The sequence below is a fragment of the Chrysemys picta genome, chromosome 14 (genome assembly GCF_011386835.1).
Source record: "Chrysemys picta bellii isolate R12L10 chromosome 14, ASM1138683v2, whole genome shotgun sequence".
NCBI lineage: Eukaryota > Metazoa > Chordata > Testudines > Emydidae > Chrysemys > Chrysemys picta.
Window position 1 is genome coordinate 20,827,061 of NC_088804.1, and position 12,988 is coordinate 20,840,048.

The 12,988-nt window shown below is 44.3% G+C and overlaps 1 protein-coding gene across 5 annotated transcripts in view; it reads left to right on the forward strand.

Moving 5' to 3' along the window:
- The window catches only part of MYLK3 (myosin light chain kinase 3), a 104,502-nt gene that overhangs the window by 31,755 nt on the left and 59,759 nt on the right, over nt 1-12,988 (forward strand). Inside the window, exon 1 of one of the 5 annotated variants that reach the window (XM_005289851.4) lies at nt 5,654-5,835. The exons of the other annotated variants lie outside the window; for them this stretch is intronic. Within the exon in view, the coding sequence (XP_005289908.2) occupies nt 5,743-5,835 (93 nt within the window). The 5' untranslated portion in view covers nt 5,654-5,742. Of the gene's footprint in view, nt 1-5,653; nt 5,836-12,988 lie in introns of those variants that run through there. 5 annotated transcript variants of the gene reach the window in all.

Genomic DNA, 12,988 nt, shown 5'->3' on the forward strand with positions numbered 1-12,988 from the left:
GCTTTTTGTAATTAAATCTTAGAATATCTGCATATGAATGCTGAGGACTAAATTCTGCTCTCATTTACAATGGTGTAAATCCAGGCAAGTTATTCTTGATTTATATAGGTGTATCTGAGAGGAAAATTTGGCCTTGTATCTGTTATCCTGTTTGCTGATCTAATACAACATGTTAAAAGGAAAATATTGTTCATTTGGCAAAACTGGATCATTTGATTTTCTTCTTTTGCAAACTGAATGTCACTGTTATATCACTGCTTTCATTAGTTGCTTTTAGCATCTTTGTGTAAAGTATCCAACAGTCTGAACCACAGGAGCCAAATGGAAGGTAAAAAGTAAGCTTCATGTTCAGTCTTTACAACTGTTAAAAAGGAGAGAGTGGAAAAGCTGGTGGATCTGATCATGATAATTATATTCTTAATTATTAATAAAAATACTGCAGTAAAGTATCATTTTACGCTACCCTTCTGTATTTAGATCTGATAATGGAAGGTTGCAGGCTGAACATTGCTTGTTCCAGTCTCTCTGCCAAATTTCCTAACGGATTCTCTTTTTCGTGCAAGCTTGTCCAGTTGGCTTGACGCTTACATGCTCCACATGCTTTTGGTGCCACATTAAGTAATATAATCTCTGGAAAATACAGAATAACAATGCAATTGTTTGTACCCTCTCAAAATTAACTGCATTTTAATTTTCATTGTGTATCACTTGTGACGCTATAAAACACATCCTGCCTTGTATGAATAAAAACCTTTTCCTATCATGTGTGGGTGCAAGGAGCCTTTTCTCTTTCCTCAGTGCTGCACCCAGGCAGGAATAAAGCATGATGCATTTGTCCTGGACGTACGGGAAGAAATACAAGATTCAAGGGATGTGGTTTAAACTAGGATGTAACTTAATTAACTTAACTCCTCTGGGAACTACCCAACATAACTCATACAGTGCAGGTTATCATTCTTCCATAGTCATTTCTATTTGGTAGAGGTCTGCCATCAGCCCCACACCCCTTACCTCTCCACAACTTGTTCCCAGCCCATTTCCGGGATCCAACTGCCTTCTCCTAATATGAGGGCTAGGGGGCTTGAAAAGGGCGTGTCTCCTCACTGAACCAGAGATTAGGAGCCTCAACCTTGTCCCTCAACTTCTTTATGGGATGCCTTCTCCTAAATCCACTTCCAGTTCTGATTTAACAGGGAACTGGGCCCCTATCAAATGAGAACCTGCTCTGGGCACCTTTAAGGTTGTGATGTGAGGGTTGCAATCCATGACTTCCCTAAAAGCTAGGACAGTGGCCGTGTTCAACCTCTTGGCTCCTGAGTGCCTGGTGTTGTCTGGCAGCAGACACTGGGAATAGGGAAGCGTACATTGATCCTCATTTGAGCAGATGTAAGGAATGTTGCTGAGTGTGCTATCATAGGGCTCCCCTGAACTATCTTCTCCTGTCCAGGCAGAATAGCTTAGGAGCCCTCCTCTTGATGGCTAATTCTCCTGTCCAAAGAGCAGAGGACTAAGGGCTGGATTTTGCCTAGATTGCAAAATATGCCCCTGGGTTCTGATTTGGGTTTTGGAGCTCCTGAAATTTGGTGGTGTTTTGGTTCTGAGATTTTAGTCTAGTTCTATCTTTAATAATAGTAATAAGAATAATATATAATAATATTAATAGATACTAAATCCTGGGATCTCCAAAAGCTTTGTAAACTTTGTAAAGCTTTGTGAGATAGGAAGGTATTAATAACCCAGTATTACAGATGAGAAAAAACGATGCAAAGTCACATAGGAAGTCTATGACCAGAGGCAGAGCCCATCTTTCCTGACTCTTAGGGTGTGTGATTTAGTTAGGAGTAAGCCGTATGGATCACAAGTCAAGATGTTATACTGTAAATATTGCACAGTAGATATGCTCCCACCCCAAGAGCTTATATTGCACCATCCGAAGCCCTAAGCAGATTTCTCCATTTGTAGGTCTCCTCAATCCCCTTCACCTGAACATCAAAATGGCCTGTATTCTGATGTAGCTGAGCACAATTGAAAAACATGCCTAGCAAGGTCAAAATACAGACCATCCGCAAGACAGGCAGTGATTTTTGCAGCATAACAAGCATCCTGGACCAGTCCATCCCTTGGTTTTAACCACACAACTGTTGTTCCCTCACCCGTTAGTTCTTTGTCTTTATCTGCACCGACACAAAGGTGACTTTTTATACAGCGAGATAACATGGCAATAGTTACCTCGCTGGAAAATCCAAAGTAAAGACAAGTCACTTGTAGATTTTACTACAAGATAGATAGGTGACACCCACCACCCGTGGTTAACCTCACCAGCTTTTCCTTGTGATAAAAGTACAGTGACTTGTCTCCACTATGTTTTTACAGCAGGATAGCTAATGCTCGTTAGTTATCCCACAGTAAAACACACCTTTTTCATCAGTGAAGACATAGCCTGTGCTAATTCCAAAAGCTGCCTTCAGTGACACTCATGCATCTCCACTGCAGTTACTGGCCCTAAGTAAAGGAGTGTCACTTTGTATATCAGGATCCTACTTTACTCTTTCCCAATGTAATCTAAGGCAGTGCTTTTCAAAGTTCAGGTCGCAACCCAGTACTGGGTCGCGGCATGTAAGTCACTGGGTCGCCCCGCTCCGCACCCAGGGACCCTAGTGGCTCTGATCAGCACTGTCGACTGGGATGTTAAAAGTCCCGTCAGCGGTGCTGCTCAGCTAAGGCGGGCTAGTGCCTACCTGTTCCGACACCATGTTGCGCCCTGGAAGCAGCCAGCAGCGGGTCTGGCTTCTAGGCAGAGGGGCCACAGGGCTCCACGCACTGCCCCCACCCTGAGCACCGGCTCCACATTCCCATTGGCCGGGAATGCTGGGGGGGGGGGGAGGGAGAGGCGGTGCCTGCAGGTGAGAGCCATGCGGAGCTGCTTGTGCATCTCCGCCTAGGAACCGGACCTGCTGCTGGCTGCTTCCGGGGTGCAGCGCGGTCCGCGGTGCCAGGACAGGCAGGAAGTCTGCCTCTGTACCCCAGCTGCGCCACTGATCAGGAGCCACCAGAGGTAAGTCCACACCCCAACCCCGAGCCCCAATCCCCTGCCCCAGCTCTGATCCCCCCCAAACCTGGATCCCCTCATACACCCCAAACCCCTCATCCCCAACCCCACCCCAGAGCCTGCACCCCGAGCCCAGAGCCCTGACCCACTCCCGCACCCCAACCCCCAGCCCAGAGCCCCCTCCCATACCCATAACCCCTCATTCCCGGCCCACCCTGCAGCCCTCATCCCTGCACCCCAATCCTCTGCCCCAGCCCTGAGCCCCTCCCACACTCCAAACCCCTTATCCCCAGCTCCATTGGGTCAAGGGCATCATCAATTTTTTTCAACTGGGTCCCCAGGAAAAAAGTTTGAAAACCACTGATCTAAGGTAAGTAGTTTCTTACAATGCACTCATCCAAGCAGAGATAATTGCTTGTTGTAACCGTGGCTCAGTGGGACACAACTGAGGATGCCAAATTCAGGATGAACTGCTGAGAAATAGGGCAAACACAACCCAAAACTGGTGGTTATTCTTTCATAAGATATACCAAACCAGCCACAAAAGTAAACTCCCGTTTTGCCACACAAGCTAACAAGAAGTCATAAAAGCGGTTTCCTTGGGCATTCCAGTTCTTATATCCCCACCAAAACCACTGGATTCAGAGATGAGTGGTTCTTTACATCAAATGAAAGGGTCTTCTGATCCCAAAGGACCAGTCACACACCCAGGTCAATATATAACTTAGATTTTACCCCAAAATCACACTGATGCCAATCCTTTAGTATCTAAAATCTAAAGATTTATTCATAAAAAGAAAAAGAAAGAAAGAAAGGTGAGAGTTAAAATTGGTTAAAGGAATCAAATACATTCAGTAATTGCAAAGTTCTTGGTTCAGACTTCTAACAGTGATGGAATAAACTGCTGGCTTAATAAGTGTCTGGTTGCTTCCAAATCATTGGAAGGTCCTCAGTCCATTGGTTGAAACGCTCCCATTAGTATAAGTCCATATTCCAGAGACTGGACCAGGATAGAGGCAAAATGGAGGGGTTTCCAGAGCCTTTTATATCTTCTGCTATGTGGAGGGAATCCCATTGTTCTTACTGTGGAAAATTACAGCAAAAAGATGGAGTTTGGAGTCACATGGGCAAGTCACATGTCCATGCATTTCACCAAGTCATAGCAGGAAATTCCATTAAGTGTAGATAGGCATCTCCCATGGTCTGTTAAATGTCAGTTAAATGTTCTTTTGATGGGCCACTCAATTTGAGTAGTCCCTTCAAGATGTGCTGGCTAGCTACCTTATGGGTGTTACCCCAGGAGCAAACATTTGAAATCCAGGTATAGGGCCAATATTCATAACTTCAAATACAAAAATAGTACATACAAATTGCATAATCATAACCATCAAATCATAACCTTTTCATAGACATTTTACATGCCACATTTTGTCAAGATTTGTTGCAAACATAAAACAGTGGTTGCAACAATGATCTATATGGTCATATTTTAATCAAATAATGTCACACTTGCAAAGAGCTAAAACTATTAGCTACTATCATTTATTGCATTAACAGAGGGGAAAATGAAGCCACAGCACAGAACTGCAAGTAGATTTCCGTCATTACTTCTGTGGAACTTACTTCTCTTCTCAGGTCTTCCAATGTCTTTTTTTCTTTATGTGAAAATGTGCTGGTGGTCTTATTTTAACATTTATATGACAGTAATGTCCATAGGCCCCATCAGGATCATTGTGCTGGGCAGTGTCCAAAAACATGGAAAGACATGGTCCCTGCTCCAAAGAACTTACCATCTAAAAACTGATTAAATTCTTACTAAGACAAAATAAAGGTGCAGTCATTTACTGGGAGTCTCAGTTTGTATGCATATTGGCATAAATGTACTTTTCACTTCAGTTTTGGGGGAAATGTTTAAATGGGCCACAAGCTGTGTGTTCACAAAATTGCTTAGCACACACATGGCCATGCCTTATGGGTGCAATGCATTTGAAATAGTTCATCACCTGCGTGTACTTAAATGTTAATTTACACCTGTAAACCCCTTGACCATGAGGGATTTTGCAGGTGCAATTAATACTTGTCTGAGCACAGGTGTTAAATTATCGAAACCATGGGTGCAGGTGTATGTATCTGTGTGAGTAATTCTTTTGAGTGCATATATAGAGGCTGACAATTTACCCTTGTCTCCTCAATTCCTATGACATTGTTGCCCTCTAAGATCTGAGAGCAAAATGTTCTCATGTACTGATACAATCACATTGATGTGAATACTGCATTAGTGTCTGTGACTGAATGTGGGAACAATGCTAGTAAATGACAGCTGGAACCAAAGTTGTGTTTTTTTAAATATAAGAACAAAAAGTTAAATTGGGCAAAAACAAGAAAGCCAAATAACACTGACAGAAATGTATAGAGAGGACTCTTGATTAACTTCAAGTGATTTGGCCATCCTCTTCTGCTGAGTTTGTTTCCTCTCTTATCGGTGATTCAGGAAATGAGCTGCAAGGATACAGATAGAAACTAGTACTACAGATAAGGAAGTGAAATGATTGAAATGCCTCGTGTAGTGTCAGATAAGATGAAATGCTTAATTTATCACACACACAGAATTCTAGTAAGATCCAACAAGGCTTTGGTTAATTCAGTAAAAGGCTTCAGGCTACCTGGGTTACTGCCATACAGGCTAAAAAAAAATGGGAACTTTGTATCAGAAATCTTCACTGCACAGATCCCTTTGTTTGAGCCTGGGAGGATTTTGTGTGTCTGATTACATAAAAAGATTTACGGTAAGGGACTTTTTAAAAACTTTAAATTTAGTTTTGAAATAACATTAGTCACAAGGACTGTCATTTTCTTAAGTACTGTGTAGATTTGACACTATCTTCCAAATACTGCAGTCCTTTCTTACGCAAAACTGTCACTGAAGTCAATGGGAGTAGTGCCTGACATGAGGAAATAAACATGGTCTATTTTGCAAGGTTCTAATTAACATATTGACTAGTGCTGAGCAGCCATAAAATTACATGGATGTGAATTGTTTGCATTATTGCAGCTATTTGCTTTAGAATGGATGTTATAACTGTCTGAGATTTTAGAATAAAGAAGTGGCTCATAAAAGCTAAACACTTCTGCAAAAAATTACAAGAGCCTGACATAATCACTGTGAGGGAAAAGAGAAATTAATCACAGACTTGGTAGGCATCACGATAGAGCATTTTTTTCTAAGTATTAGCTAAATACTCATAAATCGAGACAATCTGGTCAGTAATAGTAAATGGACCTGCTCCCTTACTTCAGCTGAAATCAAAGAAGGGTTTTACCATGGACTTAAATAAGAGCACAATCACGCTCTTATTGGGGTAATTTTACAAGCAGCCAAATTGTCTGCTTATTTGGCATGCTGCTAAAGGGACACAGTTAACTTGAACATTGCATACTGAATGTCTGCAAAATGTGTACCTCATATTATCACTTATACTGTGATAACACCTAGACGCCCTAACTGAGATCAGAGCCTCATTGTGTTAGGTACTGTACAAAAACTATGGCCAGAAACATGGCCTGCCCCAAATAGCTTACAATCTATAGAGACAGGGCAGACTAAGGATGAGAGGAGAAGTGGGCACAGAGCAGTGAAATGACTTGCCAGGGTCACACTGCAGGTCAGTGGTAGAACTGGAAGTGGACTCAGATTTCCTGACTCCCAAACCAGTAACCTCTCCATTGGACTATGCTGCTTCTCAATCCTATCTCGACAGTACAAATAACACCTAGATTGTTATAGTGGAAGGAAGTTAGTAGGGAAACAATAGTTTACTCTGTGGTTTTTGTTTTTTTTACTTGACACATTTGACAGCACTTTCAATAAAGTCAGTTTCACTATCTCCCTGCATATCAGCCAGTTTCTCCTTTGGTGAAAATATCCTTATTGGATGGAAATAGAAAACCCATCTGTATATAGATTATAGATTTTTAAGGAACTTTTTAAAAAGTTGCAGGACATGTTGTTTACATGGGAGTCTAACAGAACCTAGAATTGTTTCTGGACATTCTTTCAGACTGTTTGGAAGAAGTAATCAATTTATTTTGCCCAAATAGCTTCCTACAGAAGGCATTTTAAAAAATTTGAATTTATCTCATTTAACTATTTAAGCAGGTGCAGTGACATTTGAGATAATACCCTAATCTAAGTACAGTAAATATTACACATAACATAAATATGTTTAATACCAAAGGTCAAATCCTGACCCTATTGAAGTCAATGGCAAAACTTCCATTAACTGTAATGGAGCTAAGATTTTATCTGAAGATTTTAAGGGAACCCACTGTGTGTAATGCATAATGTAATGCTTTTAATGTAGCCAGAGCTAGTGTGAAACATTTTTTATCATTGGATCACTTAATAATCAAAGAATGATAAAGGAGATTGGTTGTTCTTGATTGCTGTGGAACTCCTTGCCAGAGGATGTTGTGAAGGCCAAGACCAGGGGTCGGCAACCTTTCAGAAGTGGTGTGCCGAGTCTTCATTTATTCACTCTAATTTAAGGTTTCATGTGACTGTAATACATTTTAACGTTTTTAGAAGGTCTCTTTCTCTAAGTCTATAATATATAACTAAACTATTGTTTGTAAAGTAAATAAGGTTTTTAAAATGTTTCAGAAGCTTCATTTAAAATTAAATTAAAATGCAGAGCTCCCCGGACCGGTGGCCAGGATCCGGGCAGTGTGAGTGCCACTGAAAATCAGCTCGCGTGCCGCAGGTTGCCTATCCCTTGCCAAGACTATAACAGGGTTCAAAAAAGAACTAGATAAATTCATGGAGGATAGGTCTATCAATGGCTATTAGCCAAGATGGGCAGGGATGGTGTCCCTAGCCTCTGTTTGCCAGAAGCTGGGAATGGGTGACAGGGGATGGATTACTTGATAATTACCTGTTCTGTTCATTCCTCTGGGACCCGGGCACCTGGCATTGGCCACTGTCGGAAGACAGGATACTGGGCTAGATGGACCTTTGGTCTGACCCACTATGGCCGTTCTTATGTTCTTATGCTAAAGGGCCAGCAGAATTACACCAGTGTAACTGAAAGCAGAATTTGGACGTTATTTTAATGACATATATACCACCCAACTGCTTTTTCACGAGGAATGACTAATGCTATCTTTAAGTTGCCTATGGTAAAATTTGAGATAATTTTCTGTTAATATTCTTGCTTTAATTTCTCTTTCAGTAAAATACATGTTGAACGATGACATTACATTAAACGTGAAATGTAGCATGTGGTGTTTTTAAAATGACTTCTGTCAAAAAGCAATGCAATTAAATTAAGCCAGATTTCTGAGGAATTAATTTGTATGTTTCTGAAGTTAATACATAATGCAAAATATGTTAGTGAGGGCTGGTTTAATCTAGGTTTTTATGCATTGAAGGAAATTGCACTTAGGGTTGTACTGAGTAAAAATTCAATTCCAGAGCTGCGGTTATGTGCTCTCCTGGGGCTTTTGTGGCTTGGATTTGTTGCTTAGAAGTAGTGTGGTGTAATGGTTAGAGCACTGGACTGGGACTCAGGAGACCTGCATTCTCCCCCAGCTGTGGCACTGGCCTGCTGGATCACCTTGAGCAAGTCACTTCACCCCTTCGGTGCCTTAGTTTTCCCATCTGTAGAACTGGGATAATGATACTGACCTCTGTTGTAAAATTCTTTGCATTCTGCAGATGAAAAAAGTTATAGAAGAGCTAGGTATTGTTGTTATTATTTGCTTTCATGAATCCTAAACTGAACCAAGAATCAAAATAACTTGATTTTGTTGTCCATGGAAGCCTTTGGCTACATCACTCAGGACCACTGGTAACCTAAAGTCATACGTCCCCTACATTCATCCATTTAAAATTTTTCACATCTGAATTCATGAGACGCTAGAGGAATCTCTGCATATGGGGGAAGGTTAATAGACTTCATCATGCCACACAGCAAACCTAAAGAGGGTAATGCCATAATGCCAACCTCTGCCCTTGGATTTATGCGCACAAGTCTTATTAAAGTGAATGAGAACTTATCTGCAGGTAGAATTTGACCCATAGGCAGGGCCGGCTCTGGCTTTTTTGCCGCCCCAGGCAAAAAAGCCGCTGGCCGCCCCCCCCCCCCTATGGGGTGGGGGGAGGGCGGCCAGACCCCTGGGAGGAGGGCGGCGAGCCCCGGCGGGGGCTCCGCTCTCCCCCTGGCGGCCGGGGGGGAGGGCGGCCGGAGCCCTGGGAGGAGGGCGGCGAGCCCCGGCTGGGGGGAGAGCCCCAGCCAGGGCTCGCCGCTCTCCCCCCGGTGGCCGGGGGGAGGGCGCCGGGGGGAGGGCGGTGAGCCCGGCCGTGGCCCCGCTCTCCCTGGGGGCCGGAGCGCTGCGCCGCCCCCCTCCAGGTGCCGCCCCAAGCACAAGCTTGGTGGGCTGGTGCTGGAGCCGGCCCTGCCCATAGGCTGGCTATTAATGCTAACCAGATCTTGGCTAATATGATACATGGTAGATTGTAACTTTGGGTCTAATCTTGCACACATTGAAGCCAGTGAGGGTTTTGCAATCGACTTCAGTGGTTGCAGGATCAAGCTTACTGTTTGTGTCTACTTGTCAAGAGACTGTCTCTTTCTGGTTTAGTATGTCGTGATCTGCTGGGTTGCTGCTGCTCAAATAAGTGGACAGCTCAGATGACTGTTGTGTACAATGTGTTATGATAGGATTTACAGCACCAGACAACTCCACATGTGGTTGGAATGTGTTTACAAAGCACCTGCAAATTAATGTTGTTGCACATAGATATACAGTGAAAGGTGTTTTTATGTACTGCCTGCAAGGTAATAACATGAGAGGACTCCAGGTTTCTATACCACTAAACCAGCCACTAAACTGGCTCTTTATTAAGAGAGCTGTTTACAGAGATGCTGACTTCGCAGCTAGCATTTGTGCCATGAGCACACTGATCGGCTTCTTTGTGTCTGCTCCAAACCCATCCCTCCTGCAACCTGTGCTGCTCCCTCCAAGTTCCATGATAGGTTGCTGCAATGTCCCAGTGAACAATTTTTGTTGTTGTCTCTTGTGCCAGTGTTCGCTGACTTGCTGGGGCCAGAGGTTACTAGTGTGACGGGTTGAATCATAGAAACCTCCTTGGGAGCTGCCACCTAATGTACCAAGACTACCCCTGCTCCTGTTTTCCCTGCCAGCTCAGGACTCCAGCATGCTGTCTTACTGAGCCAGACACTCCAGTCTGCTCCAACACAGACCCAGGGTCTGAATTACTTGCCCCAAAGCTGCAGGTTTACCTGAAAACAGCCCACAGAAGTGTGCTCGTCTTTAGCACTCAGATGCTCAACTCCCAGTGGGATCTAAATCCAGATAATAAATCCGTTTTACCCTGTATAAAGCTTATGCAGGGTAAACTCATAAATTGTTCGCCCTCTATAACACTGATAGAGAGATGCACAGTTGTTTGCTCCCCCAGATATTAATACATACTCTGAGTTAATTAATAAGTAAAAAGTGATTTTTATTAAATACAGAAAGTAGGATTTAAGTGGTTCCAAGTAGTAACAGACAGAACAAAGTAAGTTACCAAGCAAAATAAAATAAAATGCAAAAATCTATGTCTAATCAAACTAAATACAGACAATCTTATCCTTAGAGATGCTTCAGTAAGTTTTTTCCTCAGACTGGACACCTTCCAGGCCTGGGCACAATTCTTTCCCCTGATTCAGCTCTTGTTCCAGCTTAGGTGGTAGCTAGGGGATTCTTCATGATGGCTCCTCCCCCTTCGTTCTGTTCCACTCCTTTATGTATCTTTTGCATAAGGCGGGAACCCTTTGTCCCTCTGGGTTTCCGCCCCGCCTCACTGGAAAAGCACCAGGTTAAAGATGGATTCCAGTTCAGGTGACATGATCACATGTCACTGCAAGACTTCATTGCCCAGTTGCCAGCACACACATATACAGGAAGACTCACAGGTAAAACACAGCCATCTGCAGACAATGGTCCTGGTTAATGGGAGTCATCAAGATTCCAAACCACCATTAATGGCCCACACTTTGCATAATTACAATAGACCCTCAGAGTTATATTTTATATTTCTAGTTTTAGATACAAGAGTGGTACATTTATACAAATAGGATGATCACACTCAGTAGAGTATAAGCTTTGTAATGATACCTTACAAGAGACCTTTTGCATGAAGCATATCCCAGTTACATTATATTAACTTAGCAGTCTATATGGTTTTATAAAAATATGATATGTCACAACTAGTACATAGCCAACCCCTGGGTGTGGCCATTACCACCAACCTTCTTGTGGTCTGTTAGGCCTCATAGTCCTTCAAGTACACTGGTCTTCAAGCCTATCTCCCACTTCTGTGTCATCACTGTTGGTGGGGGACTTGCTTCCACCATGTTGATGTCTTTTTTCTGTTGGGTGGTGTCATACTGGGCCTCTCAGGGCTGGCCTTAGGGAAAATGGCGCCTTGGGCAAACTTGTATTTTGGCGCCCCAGGCTCCCGCTGCTTCCCTGAGCTCCCCACCCACCCATCCATCACCCCAGGCCCCTGCTGCCTCTCCAGGCTCTCCCCCATTGCTCCTAGCCCCCACTGCCTCCCTGGGCTTCCCCCCGCACATTGCTCCAGGTCCCTGCTGCGTCCCTGGGCTCCCCACTCTTCCCCCCATCGAACCCAGGTCCTGCTGCCTTCCTGGGCTCCCCCCCAATGCCCCTGGACCCCGCTGCCTCCCTGGGCTCCCTACCTGTCCCCCCCTTGCCCTTGGCGCCTGCTGCCTCTCCAGGCTCTCCACCCTCTATCGCCCCTGGGCCCCACTGCCTCTCTTCCCCCCCCACACATTGCCCCAAACTCTCTTCTGTGGCCTAGTACCCCAGACCTGCCCTGCTCCTTGCCTCTTGACCACAGCGCCTTCCTTACCACAGTGCCCTGGGTGGTCTCCCACCCATTAGGCAGGCTCCGGGGCCTCTGCTTCAAACAAAATCCCATCTTGCACTCACAGCTCATCCCTCGCCCAGTGAGGAGGGATGACCTCCTGTGGCATTTGTAAACTGGCCAGCCCAGGAGCATGAACTGTTGTACAGCCAGTAACACCCCATCCTATTAAGTGCTTTGTTGGGTTGCCTGGAGCCTCCCATTAGAGATGAAAAGGTACTGTAGCATATTAATAGGCTCTATCTCCTATTAATCTCATTCAGCAGCCTGTGTGATATTCTGGGCAGTATGCACGGCTCATTTTATCTTCCCCGCCCCAGTGCCTTATCCTCACATCATAACGCTGGAGTGTCAGTCACATGCATGGGAGTCACTGGGGTGCACTCAGCCATGGCTTGTTCATGATGCTTTCTCATGGCTTGTGATCTGACTGCATCTCCACCTTGTGCTCACAAGTGAACTGATGGAATCGTTCAATTCTAAATAGCACACCCAGTTGCAACTTTTCTATCTGAGCGTATCCCCTTTCTGAGTTGGTCAGGGCTCTATGTGCAAATGCAATGGGTTGCCGGCTTTGCATCAATATTGCTTCTAGGTCACCTCCTGAGGCATCTCGTTGCAGCTCTAGCTGCTCTCTACAGGGCTGTAGTATGCTAGGAGTGGTGTCTCATTTATGATTTTCCTTACTCTTTCAAATGCATGTTCTTGGGTCTCTGACCATTCCCGTGCTACGTGCTACATCATTGTGTTAACTGTCTCAAGGGTTCAGAGGCTTCTGATAGGAGTGTGCAGAACCTGGAAAGATAGTTCTAGTTTCAATGGGTGTAATGATGCCTTCTCTTCACAGTCTTGCCAGGTTCTTCTTCAGTGGATCCACCAGAGCTAACAGAACTCTGCTTTGGCAGTCTCACAGGCTGAACATGGGGGCAGCGCCGTATTATTGCCTAGGCCTAGGGCGGCAAATTTGCAGGGGCGGAAGCTCCCCT